Source organism: Oreochromis niloticus, linkage group LG18 (assembly GCF_001858045.2).
Source record: "Oreochromis niloticus isolate F11D_XX linkage group LG18, O_niloticus_UMD_NMBU, whole genome shotgun sequence".
In the NCBI taxonomy this organism is placed as follows: Eukaryota; Metazoa; Chordata; class Actinopteri; order Cichliformes; family Cichlidae; genus Oreochromis; species Oreochromis niloticus.
In genome coordinates, this window is record NC_031982.2 from 16,160,534 (window position 1) to 16,182,150 (window position 21,617).

The 21,617-nt window shown below is 42.8% G+C and overlaps 2 protein-coding genes across 11 annotated transcripts in view; one reads left to right on the forward strand and one right to left on the reverse strand.

Moving 5' to 3' along the window:
• Positions 1-1,449: 1,449 nt before the first annotated feature.
• fam131aa (family with sequence similarity 131 member Aa) lies at positions 1,450-7,258 on the forward strand. 2 transcript variants are annotated; one of them, XM_005476306.4, is made up of 5 exons: positions 1,450-1,950; positions 4,592-4,703; positions 4,793-4,975; positions 6,073-6,210; positions 6,316-7,258. In XM_005476306.4, exons 2-5 carry the CDS (start codon positions 4,613-4,615, stop codon positions 6,846-6,848), a joined length of 945 nt encoding a protein of 314 aa, XP_005476363.1. In that variant the 5' UTR covers positions 1,450-1,950; positions 4,592-4,612; the 3' UTR covers positions 6,849-7,258. The 2 variants fall into 2 exon arrangements, with proteins under 2 accessions (XP_005476363.1, XP_005476362.1); XM_005476305.4 differs by lacking the exon at positions 1,450-1,950 and adding an exon at positions 2,785-4,412.
• Positions 7,259-10,584: 3,326 nt separating this feature from the next.
• clcn2a (chloride channel, voltage-sensitive 2a) overlaps positions 10,585-21,617 on the reverse strand; it is a 60,189-nt gene continuing 49,156 nt past the window's right edge. For 5 of the 9 annotated variants that reach the window (XM_025900266.1, XM_025900264.1, XM_025900261.1 and 2 more), the window contains exons 16-25: positions 20,117-20,330; positions 19,804-19,937; positions 19,265-19,509; positions 18,811-18,922; positions 18,675-18,721; positions 15,994-16,086; positions 15,411-15,449; positions 15,216-15,320; positions 13,569-13,655; positions 10,585-13,445 (exon numbers count right to left, since the gene is read on the reverse strand). In XM_025900266.1, the coding sequence (XP_025756051.1) occupies positions 12,930-13,445; positions 13,569-13,655; positions 15,216-15,320; positions 15,411-15,449; positions 15,994-16,086; positions 18,675-18,721; positions 18,811-18,922; positions 19,265-19,509; positions 19,804-19,937; positions 20,117-20,330 (1,592 nt within the window). In that variant the 3' untranslated portion in view covers positions 10,585-12,929. The remainder of the gene's footprint in view (positions 13,446-13,568; positions 13,656-15,215; positions 15,321-15,410; positions 15,450-15,993; positions 16,087-18,674; positions 18,722-18,810; positions 18,923-19,264; positions 19,510-19,803; positions 19,938-20,116; positions 20,331-21,617) is intronic. The other 4 variants (XM_025900269.1, XM_025900265.1, XM_025900263.1 and 1 more) reach the window with 3 other exon arrangements.

Below are 21,617 nucleotides of genomic sequence, written 5' to 3' on the forward strand. Positions count from 1 at the left end.
ACTGGGTCACCTTTGGTGGTGGGTTTTTCTTGGCACACTGAGCGCCTTAGTACCAACTGAGAATGACTTAAACACCACAGTCTGAGTATTGTTACTGACCGTGTTCATCCCTTATTGACCACAGTGTACCCATCGTCTGGTCAAGGCAAGTGGCTTTATTGTCATTCCAACCATGTGCAGTACACAGTGAAACAGGACAACGGTCCTCCAAGACCATGGTGCATATGACATATAACAGACAATCAACATAGGACTACGTAATAAAGTGCAGGTGTGCAAAAACTGCAAAAAAACAGAGTGCAACACCAGACGGAACAGAATGATGCAGACACAACAGTGCAACAGAAAAGTGTAATGGCTGGTTCCAGTAGAATAACGCACAAAGCTCAAATCATCCCAAACTGGCTTCCTGAACGTACGGTTACGGTGTAACCTTGGTTCTCTTAGTGAGAGACTCTCTCTCGTACCCCGTACATATGGAATATGTAACGGTGTGGAGAGATTGTCACGTTCTGTAGTATATCGAGAATATGAGCTCTCTGTACTCAGTCACCAGATCTCAATCCAAAAGAGTACCCTTGGGATGTGGTGGAATGGGAGATTTGCATCCTGGATCTGCAGCACCTCTGTGATGCCAGCATGTCAGTGCAAACCGAAATCAATGAGGAATGTTTCCAGCACTTTGAATCTGTGCCATGAAGAATTCAGGCAGTTCTGAGGGGCCCAGGCTAGTACCAGCGAGGTGTACCTAATGAAGTGGTTACTTCCCTTTACCAGAACATGAAACTAACCCCTTCAAATTCAGTGTCTCCACAACCCTGCAGGTGGGGCAGGACGACCATGTGCAAAATATAAAATGAACAAAGGCCATTCTCTCTTCTTTGGGGGGGTAATTTTCTAATGCAGCGTCACTTTTTATCCAAATACAGTTTGGATTTTAATTCTCTCAATTATTTTTGTAATGATTGATTTTTTTTTTAAAGTGCTGTGGTTCAGGAACTTTTTCTGGTTGACAGGAAATGGTTGAGAACCACAAAGTTATACAAATCACAGAAAAACGAGCAAATCATCAATAATAAATTATGTCTGTCAGTCACTTTTTGAAATTCATTTGAAGTGTTTTGAATAAGCAGTTGTTTACAAATACCCTCCATATATAAAATATACATTTCCTGACAGAGTAACAGATGACGCACTTTTATTTTTAAGTGACATTGTGACTATTGTCGAGGCCTGGTCCAGATCAGGATATGCTGCCATATAAACACATAATAAATGAATTGCAATACAAATGCATGAACGGACCTTTTATTAAATGTTTAGAGAGCTCACTGTCGGAGGCTGCACGGTTTTGACCTTTAACCTCGGATCACGGTTTTAATATGTTTTTCTTTCGCTCCTTTTTTTTTTTTTTTTTTAAGAAGTCTTATTTGTGCATCTTGTCGCTCACAAAACTGGACAAATAAGGTCAAACTCGTGATGGCAACCCGTTTTTTTTTTAAACGATCACCCCCTTTTTTATTTTTACTGCAGTAAGTAAATTTCAAAACATCCGCCCTGCGTGCGTCCTGCTGGTGCCTTACTAGCAGACGAAAAGGGATTAAAAACGTGCGGTTTCTAGGAAAGACTGAAGCTGCAGGTTGCGGTGTCTTCTTGGCTGCATGGAGGGGGGGGGGGCGGATGCGATGACACCGCCTTGCGTTGATGACGCTTGCCATTGGGAGACATTTGGACAGCCTATGTAACCCACATAGCGAGCAACAAATGGTGCGTCCGTCTGTGTCGGAGATGTAGCTGATGCTGGAGTTGGGAAGATGTTTCTGCCGTCAGCGTCGCTTTAATGCTCTACTGCAGACTCTGCAGCTGGAGGACGAATAGCGCGGTGACATCTGTTGATCGGATTGGAGACGTTACAGGCATTATGATGAGCCGCCGCGGTCCGACTTACAGGTAGGTACCGAGAGTGGCTGTGCGGGGAACGATTCCGACCACACGAACCCCGACAGAGCGGTAGAGGTGCTGTTGGTGTTTACCCGATGCGGCTATGGAGCTATTGGTATGCAGATGGAGACTTAAGAGGTTCCCGGGGACCTGCTGCTGCAGCATCCGCACTTCTCCTGCGTTATTTTCTGCGTAATCGCGGGATTGCTCTCTCATCAATGGCGGGGTGATGTGTTATTCAGCCATCAGCGTTCCGCTTCTGTTGCTTGAATGCACCATTTCCAGAAGAAAAAAAAACCCTCCTCACATATGAGCACTGCAGCTTCCTCCGAGCTGAAGATGTTTGGCTGCAGACACGCTGGCTTAGCTCGATCCCACTTGTTGGTCCCCTAAGTCACAATCAGTGTCTCTGGAGGTGTCAGACGACACATCAGCCCTGTTGTATATGTTTAGTCACGCATATGTTAATGTCAGGAAGTCGCAAACTGGTCTGCCTCTGCAGGGAGTGGACAAAATAATCCAAACACCTTGTGAGGGGAAAAAAGGCCTAGAGCGAGTTAATTAGAAGCGCAGTTACACATGTGGCTGTTATTATCGTAGGTGCTAATTAGCAGCATTTGTCAGATGTAAAAATAAAAAAAATTAAAAAGGGGGATGGGGATGGCAATCAGGAAGTGTGTGTGTGTGTGTGTGTGTGTGTGTGCGCGCACGCTTAAAAGCACCTCACGTAATTAACTGCTCCAGAGAGGCCAAATTATATGCAGGTGCACTAGTTGGGGGGGGGGGGGAATGAAACACAAGATTTACAAATTCATGTGTGATGTTTTTAAATCATTTATTTTGTCCTGTTATTATTATTTATTATTGACTAGAAACAAAAACTGACGTTTTTTCATCATAAATAGTTGCTCATTAAGTTTATTGAAGGTTCCATTTTTCTCTGGTCACCTGTTGGCTGACGAATATTAAAATAGTAAAACTGCAGACAAATTAAATTAACAAAGTAAATGAAGAGATGTGATCATCGTCTATTACCCTGCACCCTTTTTAGAGGTTCCCATAATAAGTTTGAGCTGAATAATGGGATAGGAAATAAGATTTAAATAAGAATAAGAGACCATATTTTTGATCCCAGAATTCTACTAGAGTGGCTTTGCATGGTTCAAAATATCCCTTATTTCTCCTGTACAATATATTCACTCTGAAATAAAGACTAATAGTTTTAGTCTTTGCCCCTCCCATTTAGACACCTATCTTCTGATAGGCTGCCCCTTCCAGACAGAAGGTTTGAGCAGCAGGTAGGTGAGGCTTTTGGCTCACGCTCACATATTCTGATCTTACAGTTTGAAACTGTTACAGTCTATGTCTGACAGAAATATAAGGGAAATCTTAATGAGTACACTTTAATCTTGTTCAGACTCTCCATGCTCCCTGACATTTTCAGTTTCTTTTAAATTATTAAAGGAAAGAACAGATTAGGGAAAACTGCAGGGCTAAAACTCACGTCACTTGCAGTTTTGGATATGTCTCCATTTGTAGTCAAGGCAGACTTAATTTCCATATGTCCTAATCCACATTTGCAGCAGTGGCTGCCTTTGATATTCAGGTTCAAGTAAAAGCTGTAGATTTATTGTGCCTGCATGATTAAAGAGGCGAGCTGTCGGTCTCGCTGGAGGGAGCCGCTCAGAGCCGTACATGCTGGACATGTGTTGTGTTTATCAGCCTTCAGCATGAGTGACGTCTCACAGGTGTTTAACAGCTGAAGCTTTCCTCTGAACAGAGCTGGTTGCACCTTCATATCACGTCCTCCCAGAGTCCCTACCCACCCGTTTGCCTCTGACACACATTTACTTTCATGGCTGACTTCAGTGTGAGCTTTTAAATGCTGTCAGGGGCCTCGTCTTTCTTAGCCGCTTTGGAGGCCAATCTGCTTAAGAATATCTGTCCACTCATGCACGTGCTCACAGTTGCCTTTCCTGCTAGTCAGATGGCCTGAAAACACGACATGTTACAAATCCCTCTTGTGCTCCGGCTACTGTAAGCCACATCGTAAATTTTGCTGACCCATCGCATCTGCTCAGTGTGGCCATGTGTGTTTGTTGTGGAGTTAGTTAGGTAGCGCTATCATTTTAATCTGCAGCTTTGCGATGAGGAGGCCCGGCTGGAGCTGCTTACCCGTGCTGGTCACACGCCATATGTTTGCCCAGACGCATGGAAACTACCACAATTGCGCTCGCCTCCCTCCACCCCAACCATTCTAACCGGTTGCACAGGCTTATCGTGGCTTTAGCATCTGTGCGGTAAATTTAGGCCATTGCTGTTTGCTTGTCTGGCCGGTGGTTTAAACCAGTGAACGCAAGCTGTGACTTTTAGTCGTTTGTGCGCTGTGCCGTGATACCATCTCTGCACATCCACGATGAGGCTGAGGTCCAGGAGTAGAGAAAAAAATGGAGACAAGAAGAGAGGAAGCGGTAGGAAAGTCAAGAGGTTTTATTTCTTGAATTCGGTCTGTGCGCCACATTTGGTGTCATCTGTAATAAAAGCTGTACAATATAAACAAGTGTGGGAATACTGAAATAGCAGACTAATTCTGAATGTGGCGCACAAATCTAGTTTTTCTTTCTAAAAACTAATTTATTTTTTTTTACAGGTGAAATTTGAGGAGATTGAAATGATTCCAAAGTCCGGAAAATCTCCAGCAGACTCACGGAAATCTGCCGGCATTCATGAGTTTGCAGCGCTTGCCAGATCCTCCTTGAATGGTAATGATCTGTCTAGCACTAGCCTTGTTATCATCTATATGCTGTGAATTTAAACATCAAACTCTGGCCTTTACCTCTCCCCCGTCCAGGTATCTCTCAGGCAGTGAGAGACCACATGACAAAGCCCACCTCGCTGGCTCAGGGCCGGGTCGCTCACCTCATCGAGTGGAAAGGTTGGCCTAAACCTGCAGCTTCTTCACTGGCCGCACACTCCCAGTTCAGCTCCTACTGCAATCTGACTGAAGGGGAGAAGGAGGCTCGCTTTGCTGCAGGTACTCACTTCTTTGACCTTTTGACCTCTCGGCCAGCAGAATGTTTGATATTCAGATTAAAATGCTATTCGAGACAAATGTGCAGGATAATTAGCTGTACGTTTTTGTGTGTGTGTGTGTGGGGGGGGTGACGTGCATCCTCTCACTCCAGCATCATCGTCTGGCTTTCTCTCACCTTCTGTGATGCATCTAATGCCCTAAAACTCCTGCATGTCAGCGGTTTGCTCCTCCCACCGTCATGTCTCCTGGGTGACGGCTTGTCTTGGCAGCAGATGGTGGCCTATTAGACACTCTCCCCAATCACTTCACTGGCCACCAATGGTACAGCAGCTCCTGTTGTTTTGCTGTGACTCATCATCTGTGGCACCAGTGACATCGGTGTGGATTGATCGAGGGAGAAAGAGAGAGAGCGTGACTGATATGCTGCTGCGTATGCCACACAGCGAAGCTCATGAACCTAAACAATTAGCTGTTATAGTTATGATAATATTAAATTGAATGAAATAATTTTGTGTAATGAATTTTTTGAGTCGCTTTAAGTAAAAGCAGAAAACCACGTGTTAGTTTCTTTGTTATGGATCAGTTTTTGAAGCTGTTTGAAGACGTAACCCTGGGAATTCTGATTCGAAGCTCTTATTTAAGACTCATGGTAACACATCGGTGGCAGAGATGACTCAGACAATGTCACACGCAGGTAAATTAGCAAATAATAGGAGGATAGAAATTCACCTTTACTCCTCCCCTCTCCCTTTTTTATTGCCTGGACCATTAAAATCAAGAATTGTTGCTTCCATCTGCAGTAATTTATATTTGCTGGCATGGTTGTGTTGTGGGACCTCGCTGCCCTTTAACATGTATAATGTATAATGGCAACCCAGCTTATACATGTATATGTATAAGCTGAGCTATCAGCTGGTCCATGCCATCACCAGAATACTCACTTTGTCCCTGTCCCGTATAAGATGTTGTGATAAAGAAAAGCTAGATGATTCACTGTTTTTCTCACCGTATTGCAGACAACATTAGAAAATACAGAGTTTAGATTTTGAACTGACACTTTAATCTGGCTTCATTTGTCGGACCTGTTTTCCTGCTAGGAGTGGCCGAGCAGTTTGCCATCGCGGAGGCTAAGCTACGTGCATGGGCATCTGTGGATGAAGATGATGAGGAAGATTTCAATGATGAAGACTCCCACATCAGCGGACACACTCACACGGTATCCAGCCAAAACTCAGGTATTCAACTTTGCATCATTCTGCATCAAACATCTCATCTTTGCACTCTGTCACCTCATCAGTGAATCTGCTCCTTGGTCTTCTGACTCTTTGTTCCTCCTTTAGAAGCCACCATCTACAGTTCCACCTCTGGAGCACCGCCCGGGGTGGACCGCACTGAGACGCCACCATCCGACGGTCCCCTGGGCTCCCACAACAGCAGCCTGCCCTGTGGCAGGCTAGCAACTGAAAATGCCCCACAGTCATCACAAAGCAACTCACCCTCTTTGCCCAGCGACTCCATGAGTACATGCCTGGAGGAGGAGGAGGAAGAGGAGGAGAGGCTGGACAGCCTCAAGGAGCAGCCGGCTCCTTTGCAGGAGCACCGCAGCGAGGTGTGCATCCACAGCAAGCCCGAGTGGAGGCCGAGGTGCAGGAGCAGCAGGTTTGACTCCTGCTACTCCACCTCTCACTCCGAGTCTCCCGGAGAGGAGGACGAGGAAGACGAGGAGGAGGAGGAAGGCAGCGTGTTTCACGAGGTCCGGGTGTGGCACTGCAGCCCCAGGAGCTTTTTCTCTGACCGGGCGTCTTCCGGGGTGGCGTCATTCGATGAGGAAGATGAAGAGAGAGAAGAAGCAGAGGGAAAAAAGAGTATTTGATGTGATGTGTCATCCACCTTTTTGTCCCCTTGAGTCTGTGTTGATTCTGGATATTCTGCTTAAACTGTACACCTCTCCTCCTCCTCTTCTCCTTCCTCCTCCACTCATTCTGTCTCCTGTCTCTCATCCTCCAGGCCTTTCATACTGATCTTGCTCCACTGTTTATCGCTGCTGTAAACAGTCAATATGTTGAGAGAGTTCAATCAGAATGTAATGCTGTTGTTCACTAAGTTTTGTACGTTTATTTTTTTGTGTGTGTGAACAGTCATGTGTTGCTATTGCATTGGTTTTCTATGGATATTTTCTAGTGTTGTTTCCTCTGGGTCACGTTGTGTCACGTGGGTTGGGCTCTGTTTGATATTGAATGCCTGAATGTCTTGCATACATAAATATGAGTTTTTGAAAGAAGATACTTTGTTGTTGTTGTTTTATTTCTTCTCCGGAATCCAAAAACGCAAGAAAGAAACACGACTGCTCGTTTACCCTTTAAATGCAGTTTTTTTTCTTTAAATTTAATCATTCACTCATGTACAAAAACAAGTTCATGTCCTCTGAAAAATAACAATGGCTGTTGATTGCAAATGCATAATTCTCCTATGTACAATAGCATGTGTGTAACTCTTTCATATATATATATACAAAGCATGTACAGGCCAGTGCCATATAAAGGGAGATACTACAGACTTATTGCTTAACTAGATACGCTGCAAATGAGCTTATACACTCTCTAAGTTTAACTCCTTTAAGATTAATCTTATATGGCAAGCACTACTTCACATTCCTATATGCAAACAAGAAAAAAAAAGTTAAGACATTAATAAATCTCTGCACAGATGCCTGCAAGGAGAAAAAAAAATACTCGAACCAAAACAAAAAAAAGGGCTGGTTGATGTGCTGCGGTGCTATCACAGGAGACTGAAATATGGCTCAAAATCGTTCCATGAAGCAAAAATACTTACACATCATTTGAAGGTCGTAACAAGGACTCACACACACGCTTGTAGCTCTACAAGTTTTTTTTTTCCTTTTTTGGGGGACTTGTGGGTGTCACGGGCTTCAAACAGTAGTTACATTTCTCAACGCTGCATTAGAGGCCAGGCTGGATTAAATGTCATAAAGACACGTGGTAACATATCGTGATGTTTAATATCTACAGGCCACATACGGTACGGTATATGTGTGTATTATACGTATAAATGTGTGTGTGTGTCTGTGTTCTCTATACAACAGCCAGTATATTCCTGTAACTCAGAGCCAAAGCGTTGTTTCTTCATCATCGCTAGACACGAAATTAGAGGCAGTTCAGTCTGCATTGCCCTTGTTAAGCCAGACAAGGCTACATGTGCATTAAATTATAGTCATGGTAATTACAATGTGCTTCACTGTTCTTTAGAGCCCTGTACTAAAGCTTGGTGGACATTTGGAAGCTGCCTTTGTCGATGTGTTTATAGTTCCCAGCTCATCGTGGACTACTGGGGGCTGATGCAACCAGTATTTAATAGCAGGAAAAGAGGAAAAAAAACCACCCAAACCTCATGATATGCTGCAACATGAAGCTCTGACAGGACAGCAGAGTGTGATAAATAATGTAGTCTGAACCTTTACTGCATTATTAATGTAAATTTATTGCCTATCACCGAAACACATAAAACAACACCGCAATACGTCTTAACATTATGACCCTCGGATATATAAACCCACCGCTAGTGAATAGGTAGTTGTTTGAAGTCATACCATCGTGTGCTCATTAGAAATGTTCTTTGTTCTTCTGTGCTTTCTTTTATTGTTTTGATTTTTCCACTCACAGTTAATCGCACGTCACTCGTTTCTGTCCTTGTAATGTTTGGCATCATGTTTACAGGATGTTGATTTGGCTTGAAGACCCAAAAGTTACGAGTCTGATCCAGATTTGAGTGTGGCAAAGAAGGTTGCACTCGCACACACACACACACACACACACACACACGTATATATATATATGCACACATACTCACACACATAAAAGATAAAGCTGGAGGTGGTGTTCTGTGTTTTTGCTGTCAACAAATCCCAGAAAAAAGACCAAACTAACACCATCTTACTTGACAAAAGCAGCCTGTGGTGTTGGAAGTAGGTTAGTGGGTCTGGAAACTTAATGAACCACAGTGTTGTACTGCTGGACGTGATTCTCTATTACAATAGAGTCAGTTGCTATAGTTTCCACCACACGCTTCCTAATCTAGCTATCTGAAGCCGTACATGGCTTCTAATACGATTTCTTTATTTTTCACTACGTTTTTGAAATGTTATCTAAAAACAAGCTGCGTTAGAAAACCATTGTTGCTCCGGGGGCTGGGGCGGGGGTGTTCCTCTATTATAGTCAACAGGAGTTATATCCCTCACACACTTCTCTGGCCATGTAAATGTATTTAATCCACACTAAAAATAATCCTAACAACTAATGCCCTAACATGATGATATTACAGGATAGCAGTTTATGTGTTTTTGTATCAGACTACTGGTTCATGCAGTCAACCTCTGCATGTAGTTTTTGCTACTGTTGATTTTTATCATTTACCTCATTAAAATAATTTTTACTTAAATTATAACTGGTAATTCACCTTAAATATCATATATATCTATCTATATATATATATCTATCTATATATATATATATATATATCTATATATATATCTCTCTCTCTCTCTCTCTCTCTCTCTCTCTCTATATATATATATGTAGAGCTATAGATGACATAAAATGTTTTTTTTTAACAATCAAGTACCCTGTCTTAGGAGTGCGTGTTGCGTCTTGGTGCTGGCCCACATCAACTCAGCTGTTACCCTTTTACACATCCAACTAAATATGGATATTTAGTGTCCAATATGTGGACAAACGCACTGGGCCCCCTACACACCACACATACAGGAGCTGCTGGTCTATGGAAACCCATGCCACGTGTCATAGTCCTGGGTGTGACCCAGTGTAATATATATTTCTTGATTATTTGTTATTCATGGTTTTAGTTCTCTTGAGGTTATATTTTGTTGTTCTAGCTTCTAGTTTCAGTCAGAGTGCCTTCCCTGTGTCTGTGTTATGTCTTCTCTGTGCTTTTTTTCCCTGTCCCACAGTTCATGCCTCTGTCTCAGCGTCAAGTCCGTATACTTCCTGTTTTACTTTGACAGTCTGTCTTTTGTCATTGTATTCTGCTTTGCTTCCTTTGTCTTATTAGGTCTGATTACTCCCAGCTGTGCTCTCCTCCTGTGTCTCATTCCCTCGTTATCCCTCTGTGTATATAAGCCCCGTGTTTTCCTTTGCTCTTTCTTGTGTCGTACCCTTGTTATGCTGTGCGTTTCTCTCCGTCTTTCCAGCCATAGCCAAGTTTACAGTTTCTGGTTTGTTTTCTAGTTGAAGTTTCTTGCTTCCTGTGTCTAGTTTAGTTTTGTATCTAATGTTAGTTTTTTCCAGGATAAAAGCTGCCATTTTAAGTTTATTTCTCCGTCTTGAGTCCTGCATTTGGGTCCTTCATCCTGCCTGCCACACAGCACATTGTGACACCATGAAGCTCCCAGTGCACAGTTTTTGTGCTGATCTTCCACAGCATGTCTTTTATCCTATCTTCCTTCTCTCGTCCCAATCGGTCACAGCAGATGGCCGCCCCTGAGCCTGGTTCTGCCGGAGGTTTCTTCCTGTTAAAAGGGAGTTTTTCCTTCCCACTGTCACCAAAGTGCTTACTCATAGAGGGTCATATGATTGTTGGGTTTTTCTCTGTTGTATTATTGTAGGGTCTCCCTTACAATATAAAGCACCTTGAGGTGACTGTTGTTGTGATTTGGTGCTATATAAATAAAATTGAATTGAAAAATGTTAATGCCAGAGGAGGATTGAAGCTCTTTGCTCACTCTGTCACTTTATGTAATCTGACACTTTGGGACTGAGTTCCTGTGGTTGCTAAACACTTCCACTTTTCAATAAAACCACTTACAGTTGATTGTGGAATATCCAGGAAGGAAGAAACTTCATGAACCAACTTGCTGCAACAGTAGCATTCTCGATCAAACGGAGCTAAATGAAACAAAATCTGACTAATACTGTCGTCGGAGGAGCGATTCCTACGACTTGTGGACAGACAGATGGGTGACAGATGTGATGCCATAGCTAAAATAAATAAAATAAAGTACAGTTTTGCTCCTTGATGACTTTTACTGTAATGAGTGCTGTCCATAGAGAACAACCTTCTCAGTCCCTACTCGTACTACTCGTCCCTACAGTCACCCACACTGACACGGAGGCATTACATGTGAAAGTACTCGGTATCCCTTTAGCATCATTTTATTTTTGTAAATTGTGTATTTTAATCCATAGTTGTTGTTTTCTTTGTTTGTTTGGGTTTTGTTTTAGCATAAACCAAGTTTTGTTGCCTCAAACCAACAAAACAGACAAAAAAAGGAAATGTTCAGCCCTAAAGGAAGTGCAAAAGCAGCAGTCACAGATGAGACTCAGCCCCCTTTTTTCATGTTTTTCCACAAACCTTCCTAACTCTTTTTTTCTGTGATTTCATCCTCGTCCTCGTCGTACTTTGTGCTTTAAAATAAGATGAGAAAAAGGATCCTATTGGCATATTGCTGTTTTAATGTTTGTGTGCCTGGACTTTAATGATAAGTATGTTTCCATCTTTAAGGGATTTGGGCTAATGCAGTTTGAAGAGAGCAGCTTCAGTGTGAAATAGCACACTGACCAACTCCCCTCAAAACTCAGCTGTGCGGGGACTGAGAGATGGCCTCTGCTCTGCCATCATAGAGATAAAGTGTCTCAAGGAGGGGAACAGATCTCAAAAGGAGCAGACTGGCCTTGTGGAAGATGGGCAAAAGCAGCAAGTGAGAAGACTCAGGGAAGAGCTCAAATAAAAAGTTGAGCTCTTTTAAAGCACAAAAAAGAAAAAGAAAAAATGTAAAGTACAGACTCAGTAAAGCTCTTGCTTAGACCCTTGACCACAATCAATTAGACAAGGAGCTGAGAAGGAGTAGACAACCCCAGATAAACACTTGTGATGCTCTAGAAGTGAGCTTCAAAGATGAGGCAGCAAGCCGTGATGGATTATGGAGGTGGTAAAAAAGGAGGAGAAGAGAAACACTGATTAAAAGAACTGGAGGAGTGAAAGAGGAGATAGAGAGAGGCAAGAGAGGAAGATAAGGAGGTCAAACTCATCATCTCCAACTACAACCAGCTGCAAGCTGACAGCTGGATTTCATGATAATGGACCGCTGGATGCACGTATGTGTATAAACTCTTTGTCCAGCAGCTGGCATTTAACAAAAGTAAAGAAAAGAAGAACAAGCAGGGGAGAAAAATTAAAGCCAATGCTACTGGACCATAAATCCAGGTTAACACAGCAGAAAAGACTACAAAGAGCCCTCTCATTCCAACCCCCTGAGCCCTCCAATCAGACTTGGCATTCTTTATGGAGGCCAGCAGGGGGCGACTCCTCTGGTGGCAGAAAGACCACCAGAAAAGTGTAGAATAGTGTATTGTCTACGTGAAAGTGATCCTTTCCCAAAGTTTCTGATGACTCTTTGGGTCAAACGCTAGTTACAGATTATTTATAATATAATATGACGCTCTTTTTGTAAAATATGGCCTTTATTAGCTCGGAACGGAGATTATTCAGGGTATGCTTACCAGCCACCAATCTGTTACTGAGTACTGTGTTCTTGGTTTCACAGGTAAGGATGGCTGGATGGATGGAGAAACCAGTTTACAAATTGTGGATTCAACTTCACTGTCTTCGGCAGGTGGAGCAGAGAAACATTTTAAAACCAAAAATCCTGACATTTGAATTTTATACCCTGTAAATATTGACTCTTTTGGTCAGAAAGTGCTACTTTTGGTCCTTCCAGGAGATAAGGTGTCAGCATTAAAAACATAAAACAAAACCAGCTTTATCCCTCATATATCCTTCAAGCTCTCGCTCACTCTCACTCGCTCACTGTCGTACCACAACCACGTTTGAACCACGAGTATCTAGGCTGGACTTGGAGGTGAGTGTGACCCCAACAAACGTAAGAAACGTCAACATTCATGAGGCGACAGTGTGGATCTGATCATTCCGACTGATCCTCAGTGTGGCCTGTGCTACCCTCCCCCCCAGGTTCTGATTGGCTGTTGTTTAGAGACGGAGGCGCCTCCTCTTGCTCCATTTCATCTGGCTCAGGAGTTTGGTTGGAGGGGTCATAGTCACAGGCCAGCTCCGATTCCTCAGTGTGGGAGGGGCTGCAGTCAAAAGTAAACTCAGACTGATCCTCTGTGAACGAGGGGCTTTCCTGGAGCGGCAGCTCTGACGACGGATTTGTGATGTCGCCGGGGCTGGCTTCGAACTGCACGTTTGTTTCGTCCGAAAAGTTGACAGGGATCTCTTTGTACTGGAGATCTGGCTGATCCTCCACATTTGGAGGGTTGGGTTCCCGTGGCAAAGAGAGCCCCCTGTGGCGGATGCACAGCTTGTGAAGTTCAGTTACCTCGGATACATTTGTGGTGTTCCCACTGTCACGGAAACTGGCCAGCGGAGGGCGCACTTTCACTCCAGTCACCGTCACTGAGCCTTCGATGGCCTTACGCAGCTGGAGATGCGGTCAGCCCGAAAAAAAGAAAGACAGGAAGGAGAGGCAAGAAAAGATGTGAAGAAAGAGGCGGCACTAATGAACACATAAATAAAACAGCTTTCATCAGACACACTTGCACACCTCTTTGAGAGAAACCACTCCAACCAGTCGTCCCATGCTGGTCACATAGGCGTGGTCCAGACCAAGGAGAGAGAAGATGGTGTGAGTCTGTGGAGGAGGAGGAAAGGTGGGTCATGCCCTGGATACAGACTCAAAGGGGGTTCACATGCATTTTGGATCTGGGTTATAGAAACTGCATCATGTTTCTCCCTTTTCAACATGGACACGGTGTCAGACAAGACGGTCCCCGAGTCATAAAACTGAACCAACTAACCACAGCTCGCTGCGATTTATGATGCATGACAATCACAGGTAATCGTAAAGGAGGTTAAGGAATCGAAGCAACAGTCTTCAGGTAAAACCAGGTAAGCTCATGGGTGCTGTGATTAATTTGGTATAATGTGTTGGGTTGGACCATTAAAGGGCTGATTTCATGGGAGCAGCAGTTTAGAGTTTGAACTCAGTAATCAGCACACATTCATTCAAAGTGCTTTTCATTATTAAATAATAATAATAATCTTACTATAATAAGCTCATATACAGTGCACACAGCTGTCTTTGAGAGAGCTCATTTACTAATCAGAAGGTTGGTGGTTCGATCCCTATGTGCCATCTTTGTGCAACATGCTGATCTCGATGTGTTCATCTAAGCGTGAATGTTAGCTAGAATGCACTTAAGACAGAAAATAAAGTGACATGTTATATAAAGCGCTTTGTGTTCGAGTAGAAAAGCACTACACAAGAACCAGTCCATTTACTTATACAATGAAAGTCCAAAAATCCAAAAGAAGAACAATGAGTCTGTGTTTTTAATATTAATTTGTTTGTTGTTTATGAGAAGCCGTTTCTGCCATCTGATTATATACAGTGATATAAGGAAGATGAAAAGAATAACATCATAAATGAGCACTGTACTGTCTGTGTTTTCGTACAAGAGGGAAGAAAACGAGGAAATGAAAAACTAGTAATTATCATTACGAGGAAAACCCGCCTGTGATAATAATAATATTAAAAACTTAGATTTGTATGGAGCCTTTCAAGAAACAAGAAAAAAGAGTGGGTTCATGGATTTTCTAACATCAGCAGTGTTAGTGATGTGTTCTGCATATTAGTCTGTGAGACCAAAGGGACCATTTTCATTTTATGAGGTGTAATGAAAAAGGTCGGCCCATAAAAAGGCATACCTGATTTAAACTTTATATGCCCTCAAAGGTCATCTTCTGAGGCCTGTCCAGACAGCTTCTGGCACAGCTTCTATTTTTAGATCACTTGAAGTCCCATTATGACCACTTGCACGGTTTGCTTTGTTTTATTTTTTTTGCATTTTTTCATTCAGTGTTCTGCACTGTGAAACTGATCCTCCAGTGACCAATGCAAGCTTCTACTTTAAAGTCTGCTGGTATCAGAGAGAATGCATTCAGCAGAAGTGAGCAGAATTGCAACACTTACCACTGTTTGCGTAGAAGAGGAACGAGACAAAACCAGAAGCTGGCATTAAAGCTGGAACTTTGCAGCTACGTCGCGATTACATTCACACTGACGTAATATTTTAAAAGCATCGTGCTAATGTAACTGAAGGAGCATAATGTCTGCACATTTTTTGTGTGTGTGATTGATAGTTAAAATTTGTATTTAATTTGTGTTGCTAGTTGTTTGTTTATATTGCACCTTATGCAGAGATGTTTGCTCCACCAGCTGGAAGGGTGCCGGATCAATCTTACAGTTCTTGAAATCCACCGGTTCGTCAAGCTGCTGCTCCTCCCACTCTGTTATCTGCAGTTAGGAGGACACTGAAACCTCTAAACTCTGAATTCAAAGAAAGCTCATTTAATATGTTAAATCTTTTGTCAGTGTAGGGCTCACCTCTGAGGGGGTCATGCAGTCTTCCACCTCGGTAGAGTCCTAAAAAGCCAAAATCCAGTTATTCATTCATTGCTTCTACAAACAAACAGATTTATACAAAGTAAATGTTCAAAACGCAACACCTGATTGAAAATCTAGTGTACATGTGTTTGCTTCAGTGTGGTGTAGTAAAGACACAGGCTGTAAACCAGTGAAGCATTTATATCTACCAGTCTACGAGAATCCGAGGCTGAAGGAAAACTTTGGTTTATTGATCTCTGCGCAGCCAGAATCCCAAAAATTACACTGACAACAACAATAAAACTCAGAGAATCAACCACCTTTAAATAAAAAACACACACACAGTCGCACAGAGAAGGCATTCAGTGCCGAGTGAAAGCTGATGAAACACTGACAGACATTCACACCTCACACCTCTCTAAAACACACACACGCACACACACACTTTCTCTCGCTCTCTCTGCTAAAGCACTCTAATGCTCTCGGTTTGTGCACCACAAATATTTTGGTCCAGCACTCACTACGTGTGTGTCGCAAGGCAACGGTTACTAAGCAACAGTCTCTAGGCGGCAGACAATCTTACCGCCATGGAGATCCTCACACGTTTGGGCTTGGGCTTTCTTTTTTCAGAAGGAGCCGGCCCAGCCGGGCTCTTCCAGCCGGGGAGAGAAGGCATCAACACAGCACAACATTAACACAGCGTCAGTGGAAGCGGACAGTTTTTCCCCTTTAACATGGCGTCACTGCAACATTGGAGCCCAGTCTGACTTCTGCTGGGAGAAGTCTTTGTGATGAGAGCACAATGTTGCTGAAAGGGTATAATTACTACACCACAGATGGAGGTGAGGGCACAGAATCTGTACAAGAAGCCCAATGGTTAATACAATACCGGATGATGCACTGCCAGGAAAAAGGAGCTTGAACAGCTTATATTTTAGTATTTTAATATCTCGTGTCGTCCCTTTAGGAGCTCTGCAGCTGAAAGCAAATGTCTTATTCAGTCAGCTTCTTTAATGAACAAATGGCTGCTTCTTCAAATGGTTGGATAAAAAAAAAAAGAAAAGACTTTATCCCACCCCCCATCACCACTTCTGACCACAGCAGCAAGTGCCGCACTGCAAAAACTGCTGATCCATCAATCCCTCGCCTGTTCTGTATGTTCTGACAAGTGTATGAATCTAATTTGTTTGGTACCATTTAAGGTTATTATAGTTGAACTAAAAAGAACATAAACTAATTAAAATAAAATTAATAAACACAGTAGTATGTCTTAAGTTTTTGCCTTAATGCCTCGTGTATCATATTTGCTACATATAGTTTTTGTGAGTTTTTGAGACTTCTACATCATCACCATCATTTTATTTGGCAATTGTCAGAAGATCCAATAAAGTTTTTTATTTTCAAAGTAACTTTTCTGGCAATTATTTCAGGGTTCAGATACTATGGTTACATTTGTCAACACAACCTGCCTATTAAGGCCTACATGAGTGTCAGTCAAGTCTCTCTACAAAAGATTGTTGGGTTTTTTGTAATACCTGAGCTACATTTCTTTTCTCTGTCCATCCGTGCATCCGTTTTTTAAATGTTTATCCAATTTAGTGTCACAGGGAGGCTTGAGCCTACCGTCTTGGCCTGAGCGGCAGGCTACAGTGTGGACAGGCTGCCAGCCGATCACAGGTTTAACACAGAGACAGAAACCATTCACACTCATGTTCATGCCTGCGGTCAGTTAGAGTCACCAATTAATGTAACTTGCATGTCTTGGGCTGTGAGAGGAAGCTGGAGAGCGCTCATGCAGGCACAGGGAGAACATGCAAACTCCACACAGAAAACAATAAAATAACTGAAACTACACCAAAAAGACAAGATGGTAAAAGTAATGAACAAATAATTTTAAAAAAATCACCCTGATAACACCCCAATGATAAGAAAACTCTCACAAAAGCAAAACACATAATAACAAAGATATGACACTGAGGTCAGTTTTTTCTACTTTTTTGGGTTTTTTTCTGAGGGCAATGCTAATTTTTAATCTACAATCCTAATTTCAAATTTGGAAATTTGCAGATCTCATACACCCAAATTTTATTACAACACAACACAGAAAATAATGTTTAAATTGAGGAACAAACAGCAAAGAAGAAGCCATATGTGGACATGATCCAAAAATGCTGCTGCCTCCTATGAACCAAAGCTCATTTAAAATGGACTCAGGCAAAGTGGAAAACAGTGATGATACGATTTGAAATTTGAAATTCTTTTTGGAAGACATGAACCCTGCAGCGAGACCATCCAACTTGTTATCAGCTCTCGGTTCAAACCTCTGCATTTCTGATGGTATTGAGGTGCATTAGAGCCGATGTACAACTCGTACATATCAAGGTTTGTACAGATTTTAGAGCAACATCTAGATGAGGGTTTCAGGGAAGGTCTTAAATATTTCAGTAATTCAATGCTCAACTGCATCCTGCATGTATTACAGCTTCACAGTGGAAGAGTCTGAGTGCTGAACTGATCTGCCTGAAGTCAGACTGTTCGCCAACTTAAAACATCTGAAACATCATGAAACAAAAAATATGAAACATGCAGAACTGTTGAGAAGCTGGAATCTTCAATCAGACACGAATGGGACAACACTTGTAAAAAGTCCTGCAGCTGATCTCCTCACTTCCCAGATGTTTACAGACTGTTGTTAAAAGAAGCGACCGAAATATTCAAACCCAAGCCTTTGTTTCCCAAAATGAAATCTCCTATGATGTCCAAAACCATCAGGGTGACACATTTTATATTTCTGATTGATCTACACCCGATTTCTAAAAAGAATTGTGCATTTGAACAACGTTTGGCAGCACAGCAGTGGCCGGGGACTGAACTGTGCTGAAAGGTGTTGAAAAGAGATAAGAAACATTTTTTAAACCACACTGCATGACGCCATCACCGCTTTAAATAAAACTAAGAAAAAAAAGAAATGCTAAAATGTAGGATGTTCAAAAAAAACGTTTGACTGGCAGTGGCTGTGCGGTGCGGTGAGGGTGCAATGATTCATAGAAGTTTTACACAAAAAGCTTCGACCACAGCATGAGATTACACAGGAAAACCCTGCTGTCTGTGGGTGGATCCTGCCTGTCAGCAGCAGGAGGACGACGAGGTGGACGGTATATGTGAGGACTGAGAGAGCGCACACATCCCCGCTCGTACAGTGCATGTCGCACTCTTAAAGGACACTCGCACTCATGCATCTATAAAATCTCTGCTTCTCCTCACCTCCAGCAGCTCCTTGTCTTGGTCAGCACAGGAAAGGGTCTGAGAGCCTCAGAGAGGAAAAAAAAGGTTTAAGACATTTGAATCTGAACCCTGATCTTTTTATGTCTTTCTTCTTGTTTTTTTGTAAAATACATACTGTTTGGCGTCTCTGTGTCGCTGATGGCAGACACGGTTTTCAGGGCGGATTTCAGAGGAAGCTGAACATTGGAAACCACCGGGCTGAAGGATGAAGACTCCTCTGTGGAGATCTACACGGAAAATACATTAACGCAGGAAAAAAAAGGACAAAAACAAAAACGAGAGAGACACAGAAAGGACGAATACACATGCACGTAAACGAACAGGACAGCACAGGTAAGGGCACAGACGACAGAGACACAGAAGACACGTGTTAATGTTAAAGTACAAATGAAGTACATTCACACAGCTTGTAAGCACTTACCACAACAGCTGTCCAAAAACTCCATCTGTGCCTTTACCTACTGCTACATGCTTCACACATGCTGATCCACTTTTAGTCTACTGCTACAACCCCAACCCAATCCAGACTTCGCCCCAGCCCAGCCCTGGCGCCCCCGGACGCCTCACACCTGTTGAGTGCTCACCAAGAAGCGGACCGCTTGGCGAGCACTGGAATTGGTCGAGGAGTTGAGGTGGGTGTGGGTGCAGGGAGAGCTGGGGGTGCTGTCACTGGTAAGACTGGGCAGGTGATCGTGCGTGCCGTTGTCCTGCGCCAGCTGGCGGAGGTACTCCAGCCTCCGCTGGCGTGACAGCTGGAGCGAGAGGAGAGACTGGAGCTGCAATCGCTCTATGGAGCCCAGCAGGATCATGGAGTCTGAGGGAGAAGGAAGGGCATGGGAGAGGCAATGGCAAGGGAGGAGTAAAGTTATTAATTAGGGGCTGTGAAAACACAAAAAAAGCACATTTTAAAAAGAAAATCAGACGAGAGAGGTCGGTATCATCTGGGACTTTTTAGTGCTGTAGTACTGCTGATGTGAGTTGCCTCAGGCTTAGAATAAGTCATAACTTTGTGCTGAATGCATTGACATGTCTCTTAATGGGACCTTGTAATTAATTAGGAAGCACAAGCACAGTGATGAGCTCATACCCATACTGTGTATGCTTTTACCTCTGGATTCAACCAGGGCCAGCGTTTTGAGCTGACCGGTCATTAACATCTCTTGCAGATCCCGATAGGAAGAGTTAAGAGTGATGTAGCGCACATCTCTGACCATGATGTCCTCCACACGGATATTATACTTCCTGAAACATGGAGGAGAAGATAGAGGTTAATGAGACGTGAGAGCAGGGACACCTGCAAACATAAGGGAAGGAAATGAACGGGAAGATAAGCGAAAGGAGATGAAGAGGAAATGGAATAAAAAAAGCAAATGAAGGTGCAGAATGACTGGAAAAGAGGAAAGCAGCAGCAGCAGACTCACTCGTGATGTCCCATCCCCAGCTCAGGCAGATAAGGGAGCTTCTTGATGCGAATGATGGAGTCGTACAGCGATGGTTGGAGCGCCTGGGCCACGGCGTTGGCCAGGATCACAGCGATCATCACAGGCAGGATGTGTGAGATCTGACCGGTCAGCTCGAACACTATGACCGCTGTGGATACAGTGTGGGTGACCGCTCCAGACAGAGCAGCAGCACCTGTGAATGAAAGGAAAATCTTTTATATCGGTCAGTCTCCTTAAAGCCATTTACATGGAGCTAAATGGCAAAGATGGAAATTTAATGGATATACAGAATATAAGGCAAAATCTGAGTTTATACAATTCTAATGAGATTGAAAGTCAACATTTCGTGTGACCACCTTTATTCTTCATCATAGCTGAACTCTCTTAGGCAAGCCTTTTGTAATTTTTAAAACAGTCTACAGGAACAGTTCTCCAGGCTTCCTGAAGGGCATTCAAAGCTCTTCTTTGAATGTTGGCTGCCTTTTATTTTGCTCTCTGTCAAGATGATCTCACACCATTTCTCCAATGTTCAGTTCTACTGTGTGTTTTTCCATCAGGTATGATTTTATTGTACTGGCAGTGTGTTTGGGATCGTTTTCATACTAAAAAATAAAGCTGTCAGACGCAGCACTAAATCATGACAGTGCCTCCAGATGGCTTCAGACACACTGTGTTGTATCACTTTCCTGACTTTCACCATACATATATTCAAATCTGGGTTCATCACTCCATAATACCTGATTTTTAGTCCAGTTCCTCTGTAATTTTGCGCACCTCAGCCTTTTCTCTCTATTTCCTTTCCTCAAGAATGGCTTCTTGACAGCCATCCTTCCACTGAGACCATTTCTAATGAGCCTTCAGTGAACAGCAGATGGATCACCCAAAGAGTCAGATGCATCTCTCAGGTCCTGTGACAGATGTTTGCTCGATCTTTTCCTATTTTCAGAGACTGTAGATCTGCTGTAGATTTTTTTGTGCCTGTCACTAATTCCTTTTTTCTCAACTTGGCCAGCTTCCTTTTAAGGACACACTCAGGTAATAGCTCTTTGGGAATCATCCTGTTTGAGCAAAATTACTATTTTATGGCTATCGAACAAAGTTAATTTGGGAATTTATCACGGAACTAAAGAAACTAACTAAAGAAATTGGGTTTTTTTGTTTTCCTAGTAACAAAGTGCCTAAAGAGACAACTTAAATTTGATTCTTTGATAAATTGTCTGTTACCTGTAGACAGAAAATGAGTTCATTCATTGAGTTAGCTACCTTGTTTAATGCTTGAATGAATCATAGGTCAATGTTAACAAGCAAAAAACCCCCAAAACATTCCTCACAGTCAGGTACAAGGACTGGACTGAAAATGAGTGTAAAAGTCCAAAGAAAAACAGAAACTTGGAGACTATTGCTTGAGACAACTTGTTAAAAATGGCATAAAAGCCTGGCTGCTTGGAAGTGAAACGTAAAGAAATGAGGGGTGGGTCAA